Raw genomic sequence first — 27,728 nt, forward strand, 5'->3', positions numbered from 1 at the left:
GTTCCCTTTTCTCCACACCCTCTCCAGCATTTATTGTTTCTAGAGTTTTTGATGATGGCCAATCTGACCGGTGTGAGATGATATCTCATTGTCGTTTTGATTTGCATTTCTCTAATGATTAATGATGTTGAGCATTCTTTCATGTGTTTGTTGGCGATCTGTATATCTTCTTTGGAGAAATGTCTATTTAGTTCTTCTGCCCATTTTTGGATTGGGTTGTTTGTTTTTTTGTTATTGAGCTGCATGAGTTGCTTATAAATTTTGGATATTAATCCTTTGTCAGTTGCTTCATTTGCAAATATTACTCCCTTTCTGAGGGTTGTCTTTTTGTCTTGTTTATGGTTTCCTTTGCTGTGCAAAAGCTTTTAAGTTTCATTAGGTCCCATTTGTTTATTTTTGTTTTTATTTCCATTTCTCTAGGAGATGGGTCAAAAAGGATCTTGCTGTGATTTATGTCATAGAGTGTTCTGCCTATGTTTTCCTCTAAGAGTTTGAGAGTTTCTGGCCTTACATTTAGGTCTTTAATCCATTTTGAGCTTATTTTTGTGTATGGTGTTAGGGAGTGTTCTAATCTCATACTTTTACATGTACCTGTCCAGTTTTCCCAGCACCACTTATTGAAGAGGCTGTCTTTTCTCCACTGTATATTCTTGCCTCCTTTATCAAAGGTAAGGTGACCATATGTGCGTGGGTTTATCTCTGGGCTTTCTATCCTGTTCCATTGATCTATATTTCTCTTTTTGTGCCAGTACCATACTGTCTTGATCACTGTAGCTTTGTAGTATCGTCTGAAGTCAGGGAGCCTGATTCCTCCAGCTCCATTTTTCATTCTCCAGATTGCTTTGGCTATTCAGGGTCTCTTGTGTTTCCATACAAATTGTGAAATTTTTTGTTCTAGTTCTGTGAAAGATGCCAGTGGTAGTTTGATAGGGATTGCATTGAATCTGTAGATTGCTTTGGGTAGTAGAGTCATTTTCACAATGTTGATTCTTCCAATCCAAGAACATGGTATATCTCTCCATCTATTTGCATCATCTTTTCTTTTTCTTTCTTCCCCCTTTCTGTTTCTTGCTTTTGTATATTTGACATGTTTAATGATTGGCAATTTGCAAATCACCTCCTCATGCTATTTCATTTCCTCACACCTGTGTGAGGTAGGCCAATCTCATTACCATTCGAGGACCAGGATATAGTCTAGAGAAGGGAGGACCTTGTTGACCAGTGGACGAACCAGGACTTGAACTCCAGCCCACTGATCCCTTAGCTAATTCTTCATCTACCCTACCAGAGCTCCTTTGCCAAGTGCAAGACTAAGATGAAGTTTTAAAAAGTGCACAGTAAAAACCATAGCCAAGCAATAGTGTCTACTTTGTGTTTATTTTCAAGCCTTAAGAAGCACCATTAGAAGCTGCAGAGCAGAACTGCAGGCTTTAGTGGGGATGAAGTTAGGCAGCAGGGGAGGGGAAATGCTTCCACAGTGTCTTCAGCTCACATCTGCATTAAACTATACCCACACTGGGCAGCAGGCAGCTCTCATGAGAGGCAGAGCTAGGGTTTTGCTTTGGTCCTGAACTAGAAGTTAACAGCCCCATATACCAAGCAGAAAGAACTTTGAATAAATGACTCCTCCGAGATGCAGTTTCTTTCTTTTTTTAAATCTTTTTACTGAAGTATAGTTGATTTACAATGTTGTGTTAGTTTCAGGTGTACAGCAAAGTGATTCAGTTTCAGATAGGTAGATAGATTCTTTTTCAGATTCTTTTCCCTTATAGGTTACTACAGAATATTGAGTATAGTTCCCTGTGCTATACAGTAGGTCCTTGCTGGTTATCTGTTTCATACATAGCAGTGTGTATATGTTAATCCCAAACTCCTAATTTATCCCTCCCCTTTCCCCTTGGTAACCACAAGTTTGTTTTCTATGTCTGTGGGTCTATTTCTATTTTGTACGTAAGTTCATTTATAGCATTCATTTTTTTTTAGATTCCACATATAAGTGATTTCATATGATATTTGTCTTTCTCTGTTCGGCTAGCTTCACTTAGCATGATAACCTCTAGGTCCATCCATGTTGCTGCAAATGGTATTATTTCATTTTGTTTATGGCTGAGTAGTATTCCATGGTATGTATATACCACATCTTCTTTATCCACTCCTCCGTTGATGGCATTTAGGTTGCTTCCATGTCCTGGCTATTGTAAACAGTGCTGCAGTGAACACTGGGGTGCATGTATCTTTTCAAATTATGGTTTTCTCCAGATATATGCCCAGGAGTGGGATTGCAGGATTATATGGTAGCTCTATTTTTTAATTTTTTAGGGAACCTCCATGCTGTTCTCCATAGTGGCTACACCAATTTACATTCCCACTAACAGTGTAGAGGGTTCCCTTTTCTCCACACCCTCTCCAGCATTTATTATTTGTAGATTTTTTGATGATGGTCATTCTGACCAATGTGAGGCGATACCTGTTGCAGTTTCTGTCTTGCAAGGAGGGACAGTGACACCTTGCCCCATCCCAGGGCCTACAGTACTGAAATGTTGGATATCATAATGTCTGTTTCAGCAGATGTGTGAACACAAGAAGATCTTACTGTGCTTTTGACAACAATTCTTAAAACCTAAAGGGAGACTTGAGGGACACTTCAGTTAAGGCCAAGTGATTCTAAATTAATGTTTGACCGTGACTTTGTTCCAAGTAAGACTGTTAACTGCTTGTCAAATATGAAAACTTTGCTCCTGCTTTGGTTTCATAACTTTACTTCCCAAGGCTCTGCCTGTGACAGTCTGAAGTCTCTTTTCCCTTTATTATAAGAAACTCTTACTTAACGCTTACTATTTAGAGAGAAGCAATGGAAATATTAAGGAAATCTCCTGTTATACGTAACTTTGGCATCATCACTCAGCCACGGGACTGAAAAGCACCACGGTCCACCGGAACTCCGGGTATAGTTGCAGTAAAGTCATAAAGACTTGTCAGAGCTACAGCATTTCACGGGGGAGGCCATGAACCAGCCTGGTCATTATCCCAGAGCCCTTAAAACAGGCAGGAGGGTACCAGCCTCCAGCTTCTTCTCCAGCGATGCTCTGTCTGTTAGAATGATCTGCTAGACAGGAGCTCACTGTGGGGTTAGATGAAGTCCAAATGCTGTCACAGTGGCTTATAGGATAAGCCCAAGTCAAGAAAGAAAAGACATAGACCATGTACGATGGTCTTCAGTCAGTCATTTATTCATTCATTAAACAAATGTGTATTGAGTGACTCCTACCTGCCAGGCCCAGCCTGAGGTGCTGGGACAGGCAGAGAACCAGAGACACTTGGCTGTCCCTGTGCCAGACTTTAAAGCTGGGATTTGGAGGGATTCTCAGGGACTGTGCTCAGTGCCAGGAGGGAGGAAGCACAGGCGGGTGGGTTGTCACTAGAGCACACAGGAAACGCATCTAACCCAAGCTTGGGGGTTAGGATATTCAAATTTTAGAACCGAAAAGCATCTTTAAGGTCATCCAGTTCAAGCTTTTCATTTTGCAGACAGGGACAGTGGCTTGGCTGGGACTTGACTGCTGCTGCGGACCCCTGCTGGCTGCCCCCTCCCCATCACCTGGCTGCTGCACGCAGCACGGAGGCAAATCTCAGTGCCACGAAGATCCCTTAGGCATGTGTCTTGTTTTTATAAAATGTTTATATTTCCTGAGAAGGAAAATGCAAACCCCAAGTGACCAAATATTTTGGGAGACTGTGTATTCAGTGGGTTGAAGAAACTCTTATTTCTTAGCTCCTGACTAATTATTTCAGAAGGAGGTATTGGTTATTTTCTACTTAGTGTGACTTTATGGGAAGGATAAGTCCATCCACACAATTAATCCGAGTTAATGGATGTAAAAAGTTTGAATCGTCCCAAAATAGGTCATTTACCATGAGGTTGGGGAAAGGGGAGCTGCAGGGACAAACACCAGGGAAGCAGAGAAGCAAAATGTGGAAAATCCAGACCCAGGAGCTAACAGACCTAGGACCAGATTCCAAGGCCATCATTTGCAAATGTGGCTCTTTAGTCAAGTTCTGTCACCCATTCTAAACCTGCTTTTCTTACGTCTAAAAGCGAAGACGATAAACGTGTCCACATCCTTGGGTTGTTAGGAGGACTCAATGAAACAGTGCATGAAAAGCCCGTAGCCTATGCCCCGCACATAACATCCACTCAGAGAAACGGTCACCCTTATTATGAGCTGATAACCAGAATTTAACAAGTGTCACAGTGTCAATATGTAAATGGTAAAACTGACACTGTGACTGTATTTGTGTATACCTCATCTTATCTCAGAACGTACAGTAAAAGTAGATGAGAAAGGAAAAGTAAAAGCAAATAGAGCCAGAAATAAGGCTAATGCCTATCCTGCAAACCTGCGTCCTTGCTAAAGATTGGCCACAGGCTTTGCTCACGGCTCTCGTAGCTAAAGCCAGTGTTCAGCGCACTTGACAAATACTTATCAAGTGCCTGCCACTTGCCAGGTACTGTTCTGTGTGTTGATAATTCAGCAGTGAAGAGAACAGATACAATTATCACCCTTGTAGTGACTATATTTAAATGGGGAGAAATAGATGATAAACATGGTAAATAAGATTGTAGCATGTTGAAAGAGGATACAGGAATGCTCGCTTCAGCAGCACGTATACTAAAATTGGAATAATACAGAGAAGATTACAATGGCCCCTGTGCAAGGATGCGTGAAGTGTTCCATATTTTTAGCAGATGCAAACTATGGCATATGGAATGGATAAACTACAAGGTCCCATTGTATAGCACAGGGAACTATATTCAATAGCCCATAATAAACCATAATGGAAAAGAATATGAAAAAGAATATATACAACAGAATCACTTTAATGTACAGCAGAAATTAGCACAACATTGTAAATCAACTGTACTTCAAAGAAATAAAATTTTTTTCCAAAAGAGGATACAGGAAATAAAAAGCAGAATAAGGGAAATGGGGAGTTTGTGATTTTTAAATAAAGGGGCAAGAGTAGGTCTCTCTAGTTGGCATGGTAACATTTGAGTAAAGATGTGTAAAGGACTAAGGGAGCAGGCTATGTGTGTATGTGGGAGAAACGATTTCCAGCAGAGAGGATCACCAGTGCAAAGGCCCTGAGGTCAGAGTAGGTCTGGGCACTCAGTTAGTTACAAGGCGGCAAGTGTGGTTGGAGCAGAACAAGCAATAGGAGGCGAGGCCAGAAGGGTAGCCAGAAGCCTGAATTTGTGGGGCCTTGGTGGGGAACCATTGGCACAGGGGGCTGGTGTGCTCTGACTTGGGTTTTTAATGATCTCTCTTGCTGTTGTATGGGGAATAGACTCCAAGGAGGCAAGTTTGGAAGCAGAGAGATCAGTGAGGAAGGAAGTTATTTCAGTAATCCAAGCAAGAGGTGATGAGAAGTGATTAGAGTCCCTGTCATAGATTATATAGATTTTGAAGATAAGAAGCAAAGGTATTTACTGATCAATTAGATGCAGGGTATAAGAGAAGGATGAACTCAGATTCTGGGCCTGAACAACTATAAAGGACAGAGTGAGTGGAGCAGGCTTGGACAAGGGAATCAAGAGTTCAGTTTTGGACCTGTCAAGTTGGAGGCATCTGTGAGATATCCAAATAGACAGCTGGATTGAAGAGTTTGGAGTTTGGCTGAGAGGTCTAGGTTAGAATTATAAATTTGGACATAGTCAGCAGAAAGTTGGGGTTTAAAGTCATGAGTCTGAAATATAAAGAACAGAAGAGGTGCAAGGAATGATCTTGGGGACCATGTAATAAGAAAGAAACAGATCAATTTCTGTGAAATAGACACTGTTACTCAGCCCAAAGTCTCCCCAGAGCCCTTGTAGATCAGGGATTGGCAAACTATAGCTCTTAGGCCAAAACTGACCCACTATCTGTTTCTGTAAATAGAGTTTTATTGGAACACAGCCACGCTCCTTTGTTTACATGCTGTCAACTGCTTTCACTCTACCATGGCAGAGCTGAGTAGTTGCAACAGAGTGTATGACCCACAACGTCTGGAACATTTACCATCTGGCCTTTTACAGAAAAAATTTGCCAACCTCTGTTCTAGATGAACACCAGATGGCAGCTCAGCAGGGCAGACCCCAGGTCCAGGAAGGAGTCTCACTAGTCTAGTGGTGCTCTCTGTCCTCTGCACATGGCACAGGCCTCATTGGGCCTGGACGTGGGATTCTGTTCTGGAAAAAGTGTTAGAATTTGAATTGGTCTTCACACACTCGTTTATTCTCCCTCCTTTAATCTTCCTCCTTTTATTCATTTACAGGGCTTTTAGACAGAATTAGGGGAATATTTATCAAAGCAAAGCCAGTGAACCCATGACCTTGACCTCATTAGCCCCAAGCTGAGAATTTCAAAACTCAATTCCAGCCCATGGTTATTACCTGGATTACCCCAGAGGTCATATCTCATTCACAGAGACACAGTATAGGGATTACATATGTTTTCCTAATATGAGTGAATTCGGTAACTACTGAGTCCATTTGCAGGGAAAGAAGAGGATATAATTTAGGGGAAAAAAAAAAAATCTGTTCCATTTCCTGCATTGCCTAATCATGTTTTGGAGTCCTTTGGGGTTCATAACAAGAAAAGGTAACTCTTGTAGCAGCAGATCCACTTATTCTGATAGTCTGTCTCTGACGATGGTTCATAGTGGAGTGTGTCATGATGAGCACATCTGGGTCTTACACTAAAAATCATGAATCATCAAGTTCTTTCAGTTATTTCCTCCTTTTGGTCCTTGTCTCTGCATCTTCATCTCCATTTTAATAACTAAACTCTAGCCTAGTAAAACTATTATTTAAAGATACATCTCTAACCTAAGGCTTGATGAAATTGCCAGATTCTCTCTCCCACGATTTCCCCATAGCCCCAACTCAGAAGCCAGGAGTGGTGATTTATTGTTGTGTACAACTGCCCTGGCAATTCCCCACCTTCTTCTCCATTTGGAGCAGGGTTCATCAAAGCTGCAATTTGCTGAGTCCATTCTACAAAAGCTGAATGCTGATAATAGATAGTTTCAGTGATCTGAAAGCCTGAGATGAGACCCCGTGAGACCCACACTGGAAAAGCAAATGCAAATAAAGCAGATGCACCAAGCTGTACCTCTGGGGCTGAATCTTCACATTAGGCTTTATAAATAGTCAGTTGGAACAGTATCAAATGACAGGGCATTTGAGGCCATTTAAGTCCAAAATATGTATTAACAGCTTTCTAGAATACCTTGTTAGATGGCCAGATCCTTTTTTATCACTTTTTATTCTTTTTTTTTTTCTCATGGGTAAATAGACGCAGTTTGCACAAGAAACACTTGAGTTTGTACCCCTATTCAGGGCTTCACCTCTGTAAACTCTTTCCCATCTGTGAGATGGGAATGATGATATTAATACCTGTTCCCAAAAGCTGGCATTTTTTTTGGTGGGGAGGAGGGAAGGGGTGTTAAATGAGCTAAAATTGCATAGTACACTACCTGGCTCATAGCACACACTTACCGAGTGTCTGTGCCTTCCGCACCTGGAAACAGAACACCATGTGAAGACAGATTGCCTACAATCCAGAGCAAGCCAAGAGTTAAGGCTGAAGCTGACGAAAATGTAAGCCTTGACTACAGTATAACATGGGCACAAGGAATGTTTGTCTTGAGGAAAGAAGAGAATATTATCAAAGCAAATTCAGTAACACCTTGCATTCCTGCCCAATGCTTACAGCTAACTTACACTCACACTGTCTCCTCTGGGACAGGAAAGATTCTTACTCCCATTTTACAGATGAGGAAACTGAGACTTACAGGAGCTACCTGAAATGCCAATCATGGGCAGAGCCTAGACTGAAGTCCTAGCCTTCTGAGTTTGGGTCAGGGCTTTCAACACTGCTCTGAGGGCTGGACTCTGGGTCTCTCTATACATCCTCAAGTAGAACAACTCTAGCTTTACTAGACTCAAATGCTAGGGCACCACATAAAATTTCACATGATAAAAAAATCTCTGCTCTTGAAATAAAAGATTTAAAACCCATTGCACTCTGTTATCATATCTTTACAGCATAGTGCATCTAAACCTAAATTACATTGTATTAGCCTGAGACAAGATGCAAATAAGCCTTAATTTATCCTCTCATTATCCCAATCTCTGTGGGCTACAATCTGGGTCGATGTGTTGTTCCCAGTGGTAAGTGACAGAATCCAAAGCAAAATGTGGTCCTGTACTTTGCCCGATACTGTGTTTGCTGTGGAGGAGTCATCATGTGGTTGTCCAACATTCCAGTTTGGTCAGATCACAAATGCAGTCTAGGCGTTTATCTGCTGTAGGGGGGCAGAATATGACCAGAGATTCACTGTCTCAGCAGAGCTGAGTGAATTTTTGCATAAATTTATATCCGTGGCTTTGTAAAACAAGAGAAGAAACTTCTCGGGAGACCTTGGTCTAGAAAAACGTCACTGAAGTGATTGGTGCTCTTGTGGGTATCTGTAAATGTCAGAGAACCTATAGCGTTATTAGAATAGATAACCCTTTCCACTGATGCTTAATAAATGATTCTCTAAAGCACCCACTTGGGAGTATCGGGTTGTTCATGAAAAGTTGCAGCTTGCACTCGCCTGCCCCATCTGCCCGTGGTGCCCTTTCAGCCAAGTGCCGTTCTCAAGGCGCGCTGTGGAATATGTGTTTATCCTTTCACAGGGAACTAAAGGAGAAGATTCAGCCAGAAATCTTGGAGTTGATCAAACAACAGCGCCTGAACCGCCTCGTGGAAGGGACCTGCTTTAGGAAACTCAACTGCCGGCGGAGGCAAGGTATTGTTTGGGGCCACTCCAGACCCAGCAAGGAAGAACAGTGGCCTGCCCCCTGCGGAATCACATGGGCATGGGTGTTGGTTTAAGGGTAGGCTATGCAGCATTGTACTCAGGACAGGACTAGCAGTCCAGGTAAGTTCTGATTTCCCATGTATACCCAGGGAGGGTCAAAATCTAGAATCACCAGGAGACCCGTGGAACTGAAGAGCCACCTGGGCCATTTCGTGCCTCAAGTCTGCCAGTAGTGGTTCAACAACAGCTAATGTTATTGAGAGCTAACCATGTGCCAGGCTCTCACTTTACCTATGTTAATGAATTTCATCTTCCCAGTAACCCTATTAAGTAGCTACTGTGATTACGCCCAGTTTACAGATAGGGAAACTAAGGCAGTGAGGTGCGAAGTAACTTGCTCAAAGTCACAGAAGAGCAGGGATTTATACTCCAGCAGCTCTATGGCTCTAACTTTTAATGATTCACTATGCTATCAGGAGAGCTGGCACCCACTGTTGGATTTGATCTTGAAATTTTCAGCATGGATGGCCCTTATTTTCAAATCCCCCTACTAATTCTCTTCCAAGTCAGAATTATTTTATTTGTAGATATAAGTCACAGTGAACCAAGGTGGGATAGAATCAATTTTCATAATCTTGTAAGACAAATTTCTGAATTGTCTCTATAAACTTCAATCCCAAAATATCAAGTTAAAATGGATGCCATTAGATGAGTTCCAATAGGCGGAAAGACTTTCCAGCTGTTTCTTAACCAGGGAAGTAAAGTCCCTTGATTGCTTTCTTGACATACTGCTCATTGCAAAGTACTCATATCATACTGTCCTGGAAACAAATAGTCAGAAAATAAAATTGAAAGATAAGATTTGGGGAGAGGTGAAGAGATTGGGAAACAGTCAGGAACAAGCGTAAGCATTAGCAACTGTACCAAGAACAAACATCAGTTATGGCCCCAGAGAAACCCTGGCAGATATTCTTGAAACCCGATGGATGCCCTGCTCAGACACAGACCTCGCCCACTAATGACAAACATCATTTCATGTTTATGCTGAGCCCATCCTCCCGGCCATTTACTTTTAATGGCTTTGTGCTGAATGTTGAGTAAATTCAACGTATTTCTAAGGTAAGCATTAAAAATCATATTAAGGAATGTCCAAAGGCAGAACTTCCGTGACGAGTGAAAATGCAGGTTATTCCCAGAGGATAAGAAACCATGACAATGAGCTTCAGGCTGGGCGTCAGGGGAGGACAATGGGCAGAGTAGGAAAGGGCTGGGTTACTGGGACTGACAAAGGCTCACATTAGGAAGAAGAAACTCATCTCTCCCATTCAGCCGTTGGAGGACTGGTTCACCCCCTCCTTCCTCACTGCATTCCTTGCATTTGGGCACCTTCATCAGAGTGAATGCTGTTCTAAGAAGATAGTGTGGTGCAGTGAGGAAGACAAGAGCCCTGGAGCCAGATGAAGTGGGTACCTTCCTACCTCTGCCCCTGTCCAGCTCTGTGACCTTGAGCAGTTTCCCCATCTGAAATGGTGTTAACAATGCCTGTCCCCTAAAGTTATTGTGAGGAAGAAAAGTGGTCATGAATGCAGCTCTTAGAAAGCAGCTTTAAAAAAAAGGGGTGGTAGCTACTGTTTTATTCTGGACGATCCTGTAGAAAAGAACAATGAGCTGGGGGTGAGTAGACTTGGTTCTAAGCTTCTCAACTCTGTACTTACAGAGTTAACCACCTGGGTGTTTTTATGCAGAGCACGTGACCTCTCAGGGCCACAGTTTCTCATCTGTTAAGTGGGAGGATAGGACTAGATGATCTATTAGTTCAGTCAGCCAGATTGCCTACTGTATGCTCTGATCTCCTCATTGCCTTTGGCAAAATCAATATTCAGGATATATTGGCCACGTAAGGTGATTTATAAAGTTTTTATTTACCTGACATTGGGCAAAAGGCACAGAAGTGGGGGGAGGAGAGAGGTGGCAAATAGACACATGCCACCAAATGCCTCGGCTTATGCCTAGCTAGAATCCTTCAGAACCGAATTCAGAGAACCCAATTTGACCTTCCAGTCTACTCCACCACGAGACTTCCCTTTCTAGGCTGAAATGGGTAGATTCTACTCGAATAATCCTGTTTCTAGATGTCATAATTACAGTTTTTTGGCTAAAGAAGCATTAGTCCCAAATATGCCGCTTTTTCCAGTTTTCTAAAAATGAATTACCTACTGAGCAAAAAATATTAGCATCTAGATTATAAATTTATTAGTTAAACTCCCTAGGGAGCACGACCATCTGTGTTTAGTATAAAATCATCCTTCTAAGTGAAGGAAGGCTTTTTGGTGTTTGGTAAATTGATCTAAAAGCTGGTGACTAGCTCTGTGTGCTTAAAAATAGGGATTCAAAGCAGACTGTGCTGAAATTGGTTTCCTATCACCCCATCAAAACATTCCATTTAGATTTACCCACATTAATGAGGACATGGTGTAAAATCATTTTAATCCCTTCGAGAAAGGTGAGATCTCAGACAGGAACAGCCATGAGCCATCCCAGGTTAAAGAGCAAGCACGTGCGCGTGCTCAAAGGGCCCGTGCGTGACCACACTCCCTCTAAACTTGTCCAACAGTGAGTCAAACACAGATGAGTGGATTTAAGTATTAACTTTACAGGGGAAAATAGGAAAGAGCTTCCTGTCTCACAGAACTGGAAAGGAGAGAGCAGATGTAGAGCCCTTTAGTGTGCCATGTTTGGCTAGAAGGCCCCTGAGTTGCTACTTGCCCATCATTCTACCTGCCTCATTTGCAACTCTGCTACTTGGTTAGTCCAATAGAGATATATACAAATCTGGATTTCTGGGAATTCTGACCACAGTAGAACTGAGAGGCAGTAAATCATGGGAGACACACCAAGCTGCATTCAAGTCCCTGCCTCCCCACCCCCTAGCTGGGTAGCCTGGGACAACCTAATAAATCTCTCTGTGCTTCTGTTTCCTGATCTGTCAAGTGGGGATGATGTCAGTTCCTACATCAGATCATTGCAAGGGTTAAATAAAATCATGCATCTATAGCACTTGGCGCTCAGCACATGGTCAAACATTCATTAATGGTATTTAGTATTAATTTTAGCTTACAGTTACTCAGAATATAGGTTTTTAAACACAGGCCATAGAGTGGCAAAGGCTGTCACATACTTGTTTCACTCTGTCCCGCATTCTCTATGGAATGTGAAAGGCTCTTGTTCACAATCCTTCATAATGAGATTGCCTTGCTTCCGTGTTTCCTGAACTTCTCAAGAGAGTTAAGATGAAATCCCAGAAGCTGTCTATGTTCGAGCTGTTATATGCTTCATGAGAATCTACAGGCTCAGGAACTGCCTCCTATTTTCCTTTCTTTTCAGAGATTAGGGTCTTTCAGAAGCACTTCCATTGAATAGTCTTGATAAGAGCCCAGGGCGACACATATTGGAGTATCATTTTCAAGAAATGATAGCATGAAACTTTTGCTTCTCGTTGAAGACAGTATCCATTTTGTTGACCAGTATCCCTTCTCTAAGCATTAACACTTCAAACTTAATCTGAAACCCACTGGTGAGTGAAATGTGTACCCAGAGGAGTTGGCATGTTCCTGCCCTGAGGCCAAGGGCGGTGTACCTGCCTTGTTCTTTCAGCTCGCTCAGAAGACCTAGAGCCGAATGGTACGTTCAGGCCTTTTCAGTAACCATATGAACCCTTTTGGGGAGCAGGTTGTTTCTTCCTCTTTGATTGAAATTTTCTTTTAATGTTTAATTAAACCTTATCATAACTCATTTTTACAAAAAGGCAGGTATAAATAAATGCGTTTTTTCAAAAGAAGAAAAGCCAGATTATTTTCAGAAAAACATCCCTTTGCAATAGATCAAAATAACAGATAATCATTGTTCTCAAAAGGTGGAGGGACCAGTAATGTGAATGAGAGGGGTTACCATTGACTAGAAGATTAGGAAGGCACTAATATTTGAGAGCCAGCTCTGTGGAAGGTGCATGATGGATACTCTGTATATGTTTTACTCATATAATTATTAGGGTTACTTAACAAAGGAACCATGGGGGTCCCTAAGGTTTTTATAATTTGGCCAAGACTCCATAGCTGATGTGTCAAGACCAGGTGTGTAACTCAGGTCTATGTGACTCCAAAGTATCAGTTAGGCCAAACCATCTTTAAAATGACTTGGGGGCTCTGGAGTTATCTTTTGCTATGAAAGGAGAGTCTCCAGGGAGACAGAATTCTGAATCAAAACAAGAGTATCTCATTCTGAAGAATGTTCAGTGAAGTGAGGAAGATTTGAAAGGCGGAAGGACCTTCATTCTGTATCCGTAGTTGTTGTCTTCCTTTACTGGACCAACAGAGAGATCTTATATCTCATCACCTGGAAGATGACATTTCCCTTTAAAAGCATTGCTGGGGTTCCTCATGTTTTGTGACTTGGAAACGTTTGACCCTAGGCAGGAAGCAGACCTTCCCCTGAGCACACTGAAGATTTTGCACATTATAGGTTAACCTAAGAAAGACCAAAAGTCCTAGTGGAAGTGCCATAAGATTTCACTTTAGTAAAGGCCACCTGTCTCCCAAACACAGGACTTTCAGGGCCCCTTGGGCCATCAGCCAGCTGCCAACTGCGGGCTTTGCGCACAAGACAAAGATGTCCCCCTGAGTCCATGGCAGAGTCGATCAGGACTCGGTTCTTGCTGGGCCCTGTGCCTCACTTTACAGTCCACATTTCACACTCAACAATGGTAGCTATTATTCAGCTTGCCCGTCTCCCGTAAACACCTGCTGGCCGACCCAACACTTGTCTCCAGCCTGGGTATGAAGAGAGCCAATGAGGTGTACTGTTCCGTATAGCTACCTATGGCTATTTAAGTTAATTAAAATTAAATAAAATTCAAAATTTCTTCTATTACTATTGAATAAGCAGGTACAGAGTATTTGCATCATTGCAGAAAGTTATATCGAACATTGCTGCAAGAATTACAGTTGTCAAGGGTGATTAGCTCCATAATGATCTATGTGACATTGGGAATAACTTTAATCAGCCCTGGAAACCTTCTTACCAGGCTGTGAGCTTTGAAACCAGCTTTTCCCTCTGAACCTTCACACACACACACACACACACACACACACACACACAGAAGAAAGAGTGAAGCACAAAATTATCTCCATATTTTCAGTTTTTGAGTTGGGGGAATGAAAAGATGGCTATTAACGTACTAACATTTCTAATTGACTGAAAGACCTCTATACTAACTCCTGTTTTCTCTTTAAATGCTACTAAACAATCTTTGCTAATGTTCTCACTGCTTCCTCCTAATTGCTTTTAGTGACACAATCCACTCATTCATTGCCCAGAGGGATTGGGGAACTAGTAACATCATGCTGGGTTTTGAATAGAAAATACACATTTTTCTTACCATAAAAGAAAGCAAATCAAGCTGCCACTGGCGGCTGACACTGAAACTGTCTAACCCAAGTCGGTGCGCTCTGCTGGTCGGAGGTGGCATCTCTGCTCTCCTTTATAGAGGCTCTGCCTTCAAGACAGCCACACATCAGTTATGATGCCTCTAAACCTTCCCAGAGGTAACAACTCCAGCCTTTATCCTGAGAGAGATACTGGCTGAGTATCCGCCCCTTTGTTTATGAGTCAAAACAACCTTCGCAAGCCGTTCAGCCCCTTTTCCAATATTTTGTCATCCATCCAAGACTTCCTATTTGATGGGGGGAGCAGAACACATCACTCACATCAATGATGCACAGATCTTTTGCTCTCCACCATTGTAGTAGTAGACAGAGAAAGAGGAACTTCTATAGGATAAGAGAAGAGGTAGCCAGAGGTAGGAGGAAAACCAGAAGCTGGTGGTGTCATAAAAGTCCAGAGAATTTAAGCCTCTGGAAAGAGGAACATCTGTCAGCTATACCCTGTATTGTTATGGCAAGGTTCCAAGTAGCCTTTTGTGTTTCTTTAAACAAACAGTGACTACAGCTTTTCAGGGAAGACGGTTGTTTTACCTCCCAGAACCCTGATAAATAGCCACTGTTTTCAGTAGTTTCTGAATGTAGGAGTGTGTTGCACAAGAGATTTTCCCTATTCCTGTGTTTCCCTGTAGTATAGGCAGAGTTGCTGAGTCACGGTCCCTACTTCGCAGACCTGGGAAACAAGTGTTTCCACCATATTTCTTTAAGTTGCCACTAAGAGCTAGGGAGCTCCTTCTCCTTGAGCTGCTTGGCTTTGTCCCTCATTTCTGCCTTTCATCCTAATAATTTTTGCTACACCCAGTAGAGTACTGTAAGCACTCTGCAAATATTCACTGGAGAAATAGACATAACGTACTAAATAGACAACTTATGAAAGTATGTGCAGCAAATTTTTGAAGTGTTGCAAATGAATGTAAGTTGTGCATTTTACTCCACAGTATATGTTTGTACCACTTAACATTTCTCAATGCTCCCCCAATTATATTGAGGATGATTGATCCATTTGTACCGTATTGACCCTTGGGCTTCAGGTTACCACTGCCAATCCCTAGAGTTTACTCCGGTTTGAGAAGTGAGGGATTTCTAGGAAGAACAGGCTAAGACCTCACTCAAAATAAGACCAGTGTGTCCAAGCACTACAGCTCACCAACTTCCTTCCCAGCTTTCTGTCACCCTTTTTCAGTTGCTCACTTAGCCAAAGTCCCATCTCAGAGGTAACAGGGGAAGGAGAGCTCTCTAGGAAATTTTTCCAGCTGGCTTCGTGGCCATCACAGTTCATTTAGACAGGGTGAAAGGTCCTTTGGGGGGAAGAAATCTCTACAATTTCTCATGCCAGGTTCCCAAAAGCACTGTTGGTGCTTGTGGCCAAAACTTGGCCCTCTCCTTTGGAACTGCAATTCCTATTGTGAATTACAAGTCAAATTCTCAAATGTGTTCTCCTCTTGGAAAACTGCCTAATTGAAATGGTTATGAATTATTCAGGGAATAACTTTATTTTCTCACTTTGAAATGCTCTCCCAGAAGAATAACCTGTGCTGTTGAGTGTGTGTGTGTGTATAGGTATATATATATAACAGAATTTTGAAAATTTAGCAATTCCAGATGTTTTCCTAGCTCTCAAATCACTGTTTCTTTCCTCTCAAATTTTCCCACCAGCGTTTAGATTTTTTTAAATATATGGATTGCCATATTCTGGCTACATTCAGGAATTCTCAAACCCTGTTTATAGGTGAGAAAAGAATCACAGAGGCATTTTGCTTTTGTGGATCCAGTTCGGGTGTTTTCTTTGCTCATTGTGTGGCTTTTACTTCCAGTTTTAAAACTTTCTTTCCTACAAAAAGAATTGTAGTTAAAATGTGGTTTTGCAGTGAAAGCAATTTTAGGTAGAAGAACATTTTTCTTAAACATTATAGAGACCTTTTTGGTCAGAGTGGCTTCAAAATAATTTGTGTTTGTATATCAGACACAGTAATGGGGTGACTTGACCAAGGCCACTGTGTTTGCCAATTGTATAATGTCACAAAGGGGTTTACAGATCATGGATGCTCTGTGTCTTAAGCATCTTGACCGGGTCCCCCTTGGGTCTTCATTTATCAATTTAGCCAACAGCAACTGTGTAACTTCCACATGCCAGGCACTGTGCCAAGGGACCAGTGCAGTGCAATTGTGAAGACAGTGGTTGTCATCAGAGCGCCCGGCTTCTCCATACTGTCAGGCCTGATGTGTGTTCTGGAGTCCTCTTCTGTCAGTAACCTTTCACACTGCACCCACTGGGGCAAGTTGCTTACCTAGGGTCTATGGCAGATAATGGGGAATACTAAGGGGCTTAACATGGGAGCACCAAGGATCCAAGGAGATGCTGGAGCAGCTAAGAGGATGGGGAGGGTCCCTTTGGCTGCAGTAATCAGAGAGGGCTTCCTGGAGGAGGCAGCATCTAGCATAGCCCTGAGAGCTGCACAAAGATTGCTGTCACAATCTAAGTTTCTTATCTAGAAAAGGCACTCTCTGCCTCCTTCTTGCTGCCTCACCAGCTTATTCAAAAATTTTTATTACATTTGTGGAAGTCAACTTAAAGGAGTTATTTATAAGAATGATCCTAAGGTACTGGTCACACTTATTTAAGAGAACTAAACTCTAGGAATGAGAGAGGAGATGATTGCAATATCCTCATTCTTGGATAAATTTCTGAATTATTAGTGTATTTCCTCGTAAATTCCATCCCTTATGTGTATCACTAGCTTCCTAACAATTTATTCATTGATTAGTTTGTGTGCCTGGGCCTCGGGGGTGAGGGGTTTGATATGCCAACTGAGATATGGCACAACCATCTCATCAGTCTTAAAATCTCACAGAGGAAAGTGGAAGCAGAAAAATTCTGAGAAAGCTGTTTTTTCTTCATCTCCCTCCCCACTTTTGTCAGGCCCAACTGAATAAGGAATAATCCCCTAGTCATTATAGATACTGATGAAATAACCCTCTGGAAGCCACCACCTCAGAAACCCTGTTGCCATTGTCCTCAAAGGATTTGATAACTTTCCCAGTGGTACCAAATGTCTACCAAGAAGGACAGGAGCTAACTAAATATCAAAATCGAGAAGGGACTAACTGCCAGGGCTCTAGAAGTCATTCCTTCTTGAAGACTTAAAATCGAAGGAACTGCGTGTTCTCCCAGGCAAGACTATGACAAAATAAGGATGTCAATAGTTTTTGGAAACCAGAATCGCTTACCTGGTAAATTTGTGTTTTTTTCCCCCAGACAAGTTTTGGTATTGTCGGCTTTCACCAAACCACAAGGTCCTGCATTATGGAGACTTGGAAGAAAGTCCTCAGGGAGAAGTGCCCCACGATTCCTTGCAGGACAAACGTAAGTGCCTCTCCTGTATTGGAGACCTGAGTTTTGGTTGCTTGTTTGTTTCCTGGTCACAGAATATCATGCAGAAAGACTATCAGCCTAAGTAAACCCATTAGGCATGTCTCATCTAGCTGTGAGTCCTGGCCTGAGCCGTCTCATCAAGCATAAGACCTTGATGGATCTGTGGTTTGGGACTGAAGAGGGGAGGGTGTAAAAGGAATGCTCACCTATCTTTCCTGAAAGACGTAAACCTGGGGTTCAAACACCCACTTTTACGTTCCTTGTCCAGGTGTTAGTCTAAGGAGCAAAAACAATATAAACCTGATTGTCAGTTGTCTTTTTCTGATGACCCAAAATAATTTCACATGAATCACGTGCTTGATCCTACCACGTTTATGCATTGTAGTTTACTGTATCCCACACTTATAATGCAGAGCTAATGGCAGATCCAAATATGGCTAGTTTACTTCAAAGAAGTAACTCAGACACTCAATAACATTCTGTTGTTTTCTAAATATTCCCCAAAATACATATTATTTATACCGATTTGCTATTTCTGTACCATGTCTTTTAAAGAGCCAGTCATACGCTAGATTATTTTAGCCCAACACCAAAGCAGGTTCCAGGTTTTTTTAGACAACATTAAGTATACTAATTAAACAAAGTATTACAGAAATATTAAAATACACAAAGGTAATGGATTAATTTGGAAGAGAAATGAGATAAAGTTAGACATAGCCTCAGAGGATATCTCAGGTAGAGAAATCAAAGAGTGAGAAAAAAGTAAAGACACTTTAAAATAACTTTTAAAAATCACCTTGACCCTGCATGAGCCATATAAACAAGTCGCAAACAGAATCCTTACCTCCAGGTCCTAGCACCTTCCCCCTTGTCACCCCAGGGCCTATGGAAGTCAAATCTGTACTGTCTTCCTTGCAGCTCATGGCCATCACAGGGGAAAATAAACCACAAGTGGCAAATTCCTGACACACTCAGTCTCTGGGCTGACATATCAGACAGACAGCCTGGAACATTCTCGCTTCCTCCAGCTTAACAATGGGACAGTCTGGTCTTTGTAGTGTCATTTAGTTCAGAAGGCAGTCTTATTTCCTTTCATGGGAGCACTGCCTCCTCAGCCCACGTTATGTGAAACCCAGTACCGCAGAGTCTGGGGCAGTGTCTATGCATTCCTGCTATGGGGTCTCCCCAGGCCTCTGCCTGTGATAAGGACCCTCCCTTCAGGTCTCAGAAAGCCTTCCGCATCCCACCATGGACAGAGCTGGACCAGTGGTTCTCAGAGTGTGGTCCTTGGACCACCAGCAGCAGCGTCACCTGGGAAATTACTAGACATGCAGCTTCTCAGGTCCTCACTCCCTGATGAATGAGAAACTCTGGGGATGGGGCCAACAACCTCTGTCTTAACAGACCCTCCAGGCATTTCTGATGAACACTCAGATTGAGAAGTGTGGAACCAGATGTTGCCTGACACGCTCGCTTCATAGTGAGTCCCTAAATTTGGCTTTCACCAATACGTAAATATTTTAAAAGAACAAGAAAAGTGAATTGACAGTGGGTTGGCAACTTTCAGTTTTGGCAGAAATAAAGGCTATTATAAAAGAAAATCTAACTAAAATTTAATATCACATTCCTTTCATTTTAAAAAGGGCTCTTGATCAAACAAAAGGAAAGACCAGAAAGGCCTAATCTTGGAATAAAGGACAGTCCCTTGTACTAAATTAAATTAGCTGTGTGAAAAACTCACAGCAGTGTCTTCATTTTCCTCTGTTTGCTATTAACTGGTGAAAAAACTCACTGATGAAACCTCCCTCGTGAACTCGGAACTGTCCAGAGGCCAGCCATTTGGAATCTCTGCTCTAATGCAGTAAAATGAAAAGTGAGAGGTGAAAGCAACCACAAGCTCTATATGAAGTCTTTCACCGTCTCATTCTTAACCTGACCAGGAAATAGGGAAAGTGGTCTGGGCAGGAAAACAAAAAAACCACAGCTGGATTCATTCCTAACCCACATGGCCCAGAGAATCGGCTCTCCCACTCACGGTGTGTTATTTATCTTCATAGTTATAGAGATCTAATCCACTCCTCAACCCACAGATAGGCACTAGATTGGTGTGGATTGTAGCTTTAAATGCAGCACTCTCATTCTCGCTGGTTGTGCTGCTTAGGAAGTCGGTAGCCCTGCCCCTAGAGAAGGTCAAGGCGTGGACAGCACCTGATCCTTGAGTAGGGACGGTCTCTGGGCTAGAAACCGAGGGCCGATGCCAGGGAGAGCCAGCTTGCCAGGGTGATTGCAGAAGAGCCAGGACAGAGCTGCAGATCTCCAGACAGTTTTTGGTCGTGGCCACAGAGTGAGGCTACTTCTGGGAAAGGGTTGCATCAGTCCCTCTGACAGTGGCTGTGAAACTCATCCACTCCTTTCCTCTGCGGCCTTTGAAGTCTAGTAATTCAGAGTTCCAGAAGAACTGCTCCGTAAACAGTTTATCCATTGCAAGGCAAACCAAGAATGAGTACCTGTGCAGGTGTGTGCATATGGGAGGGAGGAGTGTGTGTGTGTGTGTGTGTGTGTGTGTGTGTGTGTGTGTGTTGAGGAGATTATATCTGTATGCACATGTGTGCCAGGGAGGGGGTATATTTCATGTACTGAAGTCAAATGAAACTATTATGTGCCTGAGATGAGAATGTCCCAGCCTAGGAAACTAAAGTTTGCTGCTTCAGGCCTGCCATCTGGTTTGCATTTAATTACAGTTTGCATCCTGCCTGGAGCAAAATAGTCCATCCTCTTGGAGCCCTTAGTCAAAAACCTCATTCCACTAGAAAAATGAGACATTCCTTTAATTCATTTCAAGTACCCTTGCTCTTGCCGTGTACAATTGCCCTCTCTTGCGACCAAGGGGAAAATTGCCTTCCACCCCTTGAGTTAATCAGTGTTGAATACTGAGATATTGGTGAATCAAATAGCGTAATTGAATCCTCTTAATCCAGAGAGTGCAAGTGGAGATTGAGGGCCTCTCCTTAGCTGTCTTCACGTCTAAAGGTTTAGCAAATCTCTCTTCTCGTATTCCTTTTGTTAGGCGGGAAACATGGCCCTTGAAAATCCACATCTCCTAACCTCCCTTCGCCCCACATTCCTCCCACCAGCTTTAGAGACTCTCATCACCCCCACTAAACACCAGACTCCTCTGCTTTCCAGCAGTGCCTGGGCCCCTCAGAGACTCCCCTTGAAAGAATCTAGGCCAGCGCTCTTCACTCCCACATCAAAGGGTTTTGCTTCCTCACACAAGGCCATTAGGCCTATTACAGCAGAGGAGCGGAACAATGGCCACAGCAAAGCAAAGTGGGCAGTTTGGGTCATTGAAGCGTGGGGAATAATTCAGGCCCCTCGGTCTACAGAGAGAATTAACTTTGACTATTGGTAATGAGAATAATAGCAAATAACATCTTTTGAGTGTTTACTCGACACCAGGCACTGTGCTAAGAGCTCTACATTACGTAATAAATTATCCTCCCCACAACCTGAAGAGGTAGGTATCATTGGAAAATTAGGATTAGGAAAATGAGGTACAGAAAAGTTAAGTAACCTGTTGAAGGTCACATGTCCAATAAATAAGAGAGCAAAGATCTGAATGCAGCCATTCAACTCCATGGCCTAGATTTTTACCCACTTCTCCAGACCACCTAGATTCAAAGGCAGCAATGATCTTGGCTCCAGCACTGAGTTAATTCTCAGAACAACCCTATGAGATGGATGATGTTATAGTTCTACATTGTAGACAAGGAAGCTTATGCTCCAAGAACTTAAGCCCAAAGTGGTATAGCCAGTAGGTGCATCTAGAATTCAAATCCAGGCTCTGTGATTCTAAAGGCACAGCCCTTCCAACCACTTCAGGCTTCCAAGTTAGAGTCCAGATTCTTTACTAAACTGTACTGGGATCAGCCTGCCCCTCCTCTGTATTTCTGCCCATAGGAGCTTCCACGATGGAGCTGTGTATACAGCAAGTGCTCATGGCTTACTGGTTACTTCCTGGGGTGATTTCTGCCTCAACTTGGCTCCCAGGGGTGAAAGCTAGAACAATTTTTATCATGGTGGCCACATTTACTTTTTCAAAGGCATTTTTTTTTAAATCACAATTAAAGTTCCTTCCCCAGAGAGTAGCAATCAAAGAGTTTCCTGAACATATCTGAAGTGATAACCACTTCCAGGGCTGTGTTCAGCATGATTTGGGGGGCTGATATCTTCCAAACATAGGGAAGAATCATGGCCTAGCAAGGGACCATCGAATAGAAGAAAGAGCAGCAGTCCCAGCTCTGTCCCTCACTAGCTGTGTGACGTTGCATGATTTATTTCTTCTCTTTAGTCCTCAGTCTTCCCATCTATAAAATGGGAGTGTTGAATTAGATTGTCTCAATCCAGCTCAAACTGAAAAAAGCATTGAAAGAAATGAGGCCAGCCCACGCAAGGAGTTAGAGTGGGCATTAGGGAACCCGTGGTGACCCTCCTGGTTCTCATATCTCTGAACCCCACTTAGTTATGTTGCTCCTACAAAAGAGGGCCTGATAGAAACCCCAGCCCTGCTTTGAAGTAATCGGGGGCCCTCTGTTGCCTCTCAAGAGTGTAGATTCAAAGGATATGAGTCTGATTCTGCTCATGGGTTTAGAGAGGACAGCATTTTAGCCCTTCTGATGCCTAATCTTCCAGTGCATCTAGAGACAAACTATGTAAAGAGCAACCTTTAAAAGCCATGCTGTATTTTTAGAATTTTGTGTTTTCCTTTTAGCCATAATCCTGTGAGTAATATAGCAGCTCGTCTCCTTGACAGGGGACAATGCATATAAAATACATAAAATATGTAATGCCACAAGCACGGTGGAAGAGTGCTTTTTATCTGCTGATTCCTTCTCATTAGAGATTCTAAAGACTGCTCCCACGACAGACTTTAGTGTTCACTCTTGTCCTGTTCCAAGTTAATCTTGTCCAGTTTTCAAAGCCAAGGGATAACTTACTATTTATAGATCTTCATTGAGCATGTTACATATTATACCACAGAAGACTACCCTGTGACTCAAACTCCATCTGAGATTGCTAAGCTTGAGGAGGTTTTTGGAGTTGGTATGTTAATTATATCACAAATTCACTTCGGTGGTGGATTTTCATTGAAAAGTAAATCTTAAGTAAACCCAGCTTCCCAAAGTGCCCAAATATCTCCTCCTGGGGTAGTGATTAGGTAGCCAGGTCAGCCACTGAGAACAGGGCTGATTGTTGGTTCTGAAAATGGTTTTGAGGAGAACTGAAGTCAGAGGCTGTGGTCAAAGGTAGGTTCAGGAATCACAAGGACCGTCTAAAAGAAGATGCCAATCTCGAGCAGCCAGGCAGAGAAGGAAAGCAGTCCAAGGTCAAAGGTCATGCCATTCAGGAGAGGCTGCATTGCTACATTTTGCTGCAACAATAAATAACCTCCAAAATCTCAGTGGCTCAGGACAACAAGAGTTTATTTCTCACTCCTCACATTACATAACTGACATGGGCTTTCAAAGGACTGCTCCACACAATCACAGGGACTCAGGCCAATGGCTGCTTTGCCATCCCAGAGCTGTGCCATCTGGATGGACCATGTGACCTGATCAGTCCCTGTGGCTGGAGAAGAGAGGCTGGTAGGCATGGACTTTTCACTGCCTCAGCTAAGAAAGAGACAGGCCATTTCCTCTCACATTTCATTGACCAGAGCTAATCGTATGGCTCCACCTAACTGCAGAAGTTGCTGGGAAGAGTAGTCTTCTAAATGCCCGGAAGGAGAGGAGAGGCAGTTATGAGTGAGTACAAATCAGGTCTACCAAAGAGATCTAGAATCAGGACTGCAAGCTGAAGGGGCAGATGTGGTGGGAGAGATAGCAGGGGGTGCCTGCAGAGAATCCTGGAAGAGTTCCTCACAGCCTCACTCTTCTCTAGGGTTTGAGAGAGCTCTAGAGGTGTCACAGATTTGGACAAAGTTCTTAGCAACTTTAGGGTACCTGGACAATGTTAGCTTTTAAAGAGCCTTCCTGTTACGTCGTTTTGACATTCTATATATTTTATAATTTTCTCTTCACCTAAATGTCACCCCCAAACCCAATGCCCCGATAAAAATAGGTGAACTTTAATCATGAAATCTCTCATTATCTTCATCATTAGAGGAGTCTAAGGAATTGATGACTCAAAGCTTCTGCAGATCCTAAGTGAGCTCCTAAATTCACAGTCCCTTACAGGAGTGAAAGATTAGGAATTGGAAAGGGACAGATGACTTTGCAGTTTTTTAAATTAAGCTTCCAAACCATCCTACTGACTTCTCTCCATCAGATGATCTTAACAAAAGCTTTAAAGGCCCAAACCTTTCCACATCTTTTATCTTCCCCCAAGTTCTGAGTAAGATGAGAGATAACATCATTTTATCAAACTGCACTACGGCTCAGGATTTCCAAGATAAAGATCAGCTACCACTTCCCTATCAGAAAGGAATGTTCCCTTTATTTAATTGAGTTTAATGACATTGTCCATAAAATAGGAATAATAAAACCTGCCTCACAGAATGCTTGTGAGAAGTAATGAGATGATAAGAGGGAGAATTTGAAGAATGAGAGTTCAGGATGGTTTAGATTCAGATAAATTTTTTTGTGATAAGTTACTTCCACTCATTATCCAAAACTCAGAAACTAAAGAGATGTAGCAACTGTAGCAGGAGATATCCATCTGTAGGAAGCATTTGGCATTGCTCCTGGCACATAGATGTCTTCCATAAAATCAGTATCAGTACCACTATTAGTATTGTTATTATGGCTGCTTCTAATACCATCACATTTAATGCAACTATGATGGGTTTGTTGTTGTTGTTTCTGGTCTTTTTTTTTAGGTATTTGCTTTATTGAACCAAATTCTACTATGAACATAGATTTTTCTCCCCAGGGACGCTTTTTACCAGGATATAAGGATATATTTTAGTTCCTAGCCCTGGACACCGCTTGACTTCTCTTTTCTTTTCACCTCTTTTCTCTTCTAGCTGTAGTGTCTGGGAATAGCAGCCGTAGCAGCAGACTCGATGCTTAGTCTTGCTACTTTATGGACACTTAAGCTGTCACATGATGTAGTTACTTTCATTTTCTCTTACGAATTGCAGTGCCAGTGGCAGATATCAAAGCTGTGGTGACGGGAAAGGACTGCCCTCATATGAAAGAGAAAGGTGCCCTTAAACAAAACAAGGTATGATTTCCAAGTTATTGCAAATAGTTCTATCTGCTCAATACAGTTATTGACTGCAGTGGGCCAAGCCCTTCTTTGGTAGCTACGCTTGTGTGGTTGGTGTGTGTTTGTGTGTTTGTGTGTGTGTGTGTGTGTGTGTGCGCGTGCACATCACACACAAACCTAGGAGGGGTGTAGTTGGCAGCCAAGCAACTTGCCAGGGCTCAAGCACTCTGATTGGGACAGCAAATTATGTAAAACAGGTGTGAAGGAACTTCTGGTTTCACTCCAACCTGTAAAGAGCCTAGGAGTTGTCACTCCTATCCTTACAGTAAGAAGAAACTGAATAAAGTGAAAATCAACAATTTTCTTGGAACTACCAAGAGAACTGATGTTGCAGGGGAGACCACAGCCATGGAATCTGGAGAGTCAGGTACATCCAGAGAGTCACAGCCAGATCTGCTCACCTGAAGCAGAATCTACTGGAACCGTAAGCTGTAAGATCATTTAGCTGGCAATTCTGATGACTGCTAGTATGAGAGTGAGAAACTCTTGGGGGTTGCAGTCTTGTGGGGGCATACTTTCATGGGCTTTACTTCCAATAAGCCTAGCAGATTCTCTCAGTGAAGATCTTATAGAGAGTCCCCCATCCCCCACTGCTCACCTCCATCATGGCTCTGGGAGGGGAGAGAGGTGAGTAATCATGGAATATGACAGAGCCTTCTCCATAACGAAGCCCTGTTCTCCAAACCTTTATCCCAGCTAGGGGAAAGGAATTTCTCCCATTGCATTCCTTTTTAGACTTCTTATCTCAACCACAGGGTTGGGGTTGGGGGAGACATAATCAACAGCAGTCAGAGCCTCAAGGAAATCAGTAGGAAACTCTGTAGCTATGCTACTGGGAAAGCTATACTACTGGAGATACACTTGAGAAGGTGACAGCCACAAGACATAGGACCCCCAAAAGATGGAGATTTAATTGGAAAGTTATGGAGTGCTATCCCTCACCCGTATCCTACCACTACACCACTAGATTCCAAAATAATAACACTGGATTATACCTGAAAGTTCTGCAAGATACAACCTCTCTCTGAGGAGGAGTATTTAGGGAAGCTCAAAGTCAGTAGAGTAGACAAAAACAGGGACACTAGAGGAATTTGAAGCCTCTGGCACTTACAGGTATAGCAAACATTTAACATATCCCAATTCCTTGCTAGATTAACATAAATCATCACTCTAAAGGTCTGTGTATCTCCCTTCCTATTACCTGATACAGCATGTCTGGATTTCAACAAAAAGTTACAAGCATGCCAAAAAGCAATTAAAAAACAGCCTGGTAAAACAAAGCAATCATCAGAACCAGACTGCAATACGACACAAATGCTGGAATTATCAGACAGAGAATTTAAAATAACTATGATTAAAAGGATTAGAGGCTCTAATGGAAAAAGTAAACAACATGAAAGAATAGATGGGTATTATAAGCAGAGATGTGGAAACTCTATAAATGAATCAAAAGGAAAGGGTATGAATAAAAAGTACTGTAACAGAAGTGAAATAAAGTATGCTTTTAATGGGCTCTTCAGTAGACTTGACATGGCTGAGGAAAAATTAGTGAGCTTGAAAATGAGTCAGTAGAAACTTCCTAAACTGAAATGCCAAAAGGAAAAAAAGGAAAAAAATTAGAACATCAAAGAACTGAGGGACAATTGCAAAAAGTATAATATATGTATAATTAAAATGCCAAAAGAAAGAGAATAGAACTGAAGAAATATTGAATCAATAATGGCCAAGAACTTTCCAAAATTAAAGATAGATATCCAGCCACAGATCCAGGAAGCTTATAAGATACCAAGCAGGATAAATACCAAAACACACACACACACACACACACACACACACACACACACACACCCCTAGGCATATCATATTCCAACTGAAGAAAACCAAAGACAAAGAGAAAATCTTAAACCAGAGAAGGAAAAACATCTTACTGGTAGAAGAACAAATATTAAAATTAAAGTAGATTTTTCATCAGAAACCATGCAAGAAAGAAGAAAGTAGAGTGAAATATTTAGTGTTTAAAAAAAAAAAACCAACCTAAAATTCCATATCCAGTGAAATTATCTTTCCAAAGTGAAGGAGAAACACTTTCTAAGATAACCAAAACCAAGGAAATTCATTGCCAGCAGACCTACTCTGCAAGAAATTCTTCAGCCAGAAGGAAAATTATATAGGTTAGAAATTTGAATCTACATAAATAATGGAAGAGTGTCAGAGAAGGAATAAGTGAAGGTAAAATAAAAATATATTTTTTTCTTATTAATTCATCAAAAAGATAACTCTTTGCTTAAAATAATAATAGTAAACTGTGTTAGATGATTATAGCATATGGATCAGTGAAATGAATGACAGCAAAGTCATAAGGGATAGGAGGGAGGAATTGGGATACTCAAAACAGAAGACAAAAAAAAGGGAGAAAATTAAAAATAGAGAACAAATACAACACATGAAAAGAGTTGCAAACATGTATATATAGTTAGATATAATCTAACTATAATATATATAATAATAATATAATAATATATAATATATAATCTAACTATATCAATAGTCATTTTAAATGTCGATGATCTAAATACACCAATTAAAAGACAGACATTGTCCGAGTGGATAAAAAGCAAGACCAACTATATGGTTTTCTACAAGAAACCCCATAAATATAAAGACTAAGATAGGTGAAAGTAAGGGGATGGACAAAGATATCAAAATACATGAGACAAACTGAGAGAACTGAAAGGAGACATTCA

At 41.9% G+C, this 27,728-nt stretch overlaps 1 protein-coding gene and 1 pseudogene across 18 annotated transcripts in view; both read left to right on the forward strand.

Moving 5' to 3' along the window:
* The window catches only part of ELMO1 (engulfment and cell motility 1), a 557,053-nt gene that overhangs the window by 513,671 nt on the left and 15,654 nt on the right, over positions 1–27,728 (forward strand). For all 18 annotated transcript variants that reach the window (XR_008617342.1, XM_055084916.1, XM_024131642.3 and 15 more), the window contains 3 exons: positions 8,723–8,835; positions 17,599–17,706; positions 24,857–24,939. Coding sequence is in view for 17 of the 18 variants with exons in the window: in XM_055084916.1 (XP_054940891.1) it covers positions 8,723–8,835; positions 17,599–17,706; positions 24,857–24,939 (304 nt within the window). In the remaining variant the exon portion in view is untranslated. The remainder of the gene's footprint in view (positions 1–8,722; positions 8,836–17,598; positions 17,707–24,856; positions 24,940–27,728) is intronic.
* On the forward strand, positions 4,647–4,742 carry LOC112067238 (uncharacterized; annotated as a pseudogene).

This window comes from Physeter macrocephalus, chromosome 5 (assembly GCF_002837175.3).
Source record: "Physeter macrocephalus isolate SW-GA chromosome 5, ASM283717v5, whole genome shotgun sequence".
Lineage (NCBI taxonomy): Eukaryota > Metazoa > Chordata > Mammalia > Artiodactyla > Physeteridae > Physeter > Physeter macrocephalus.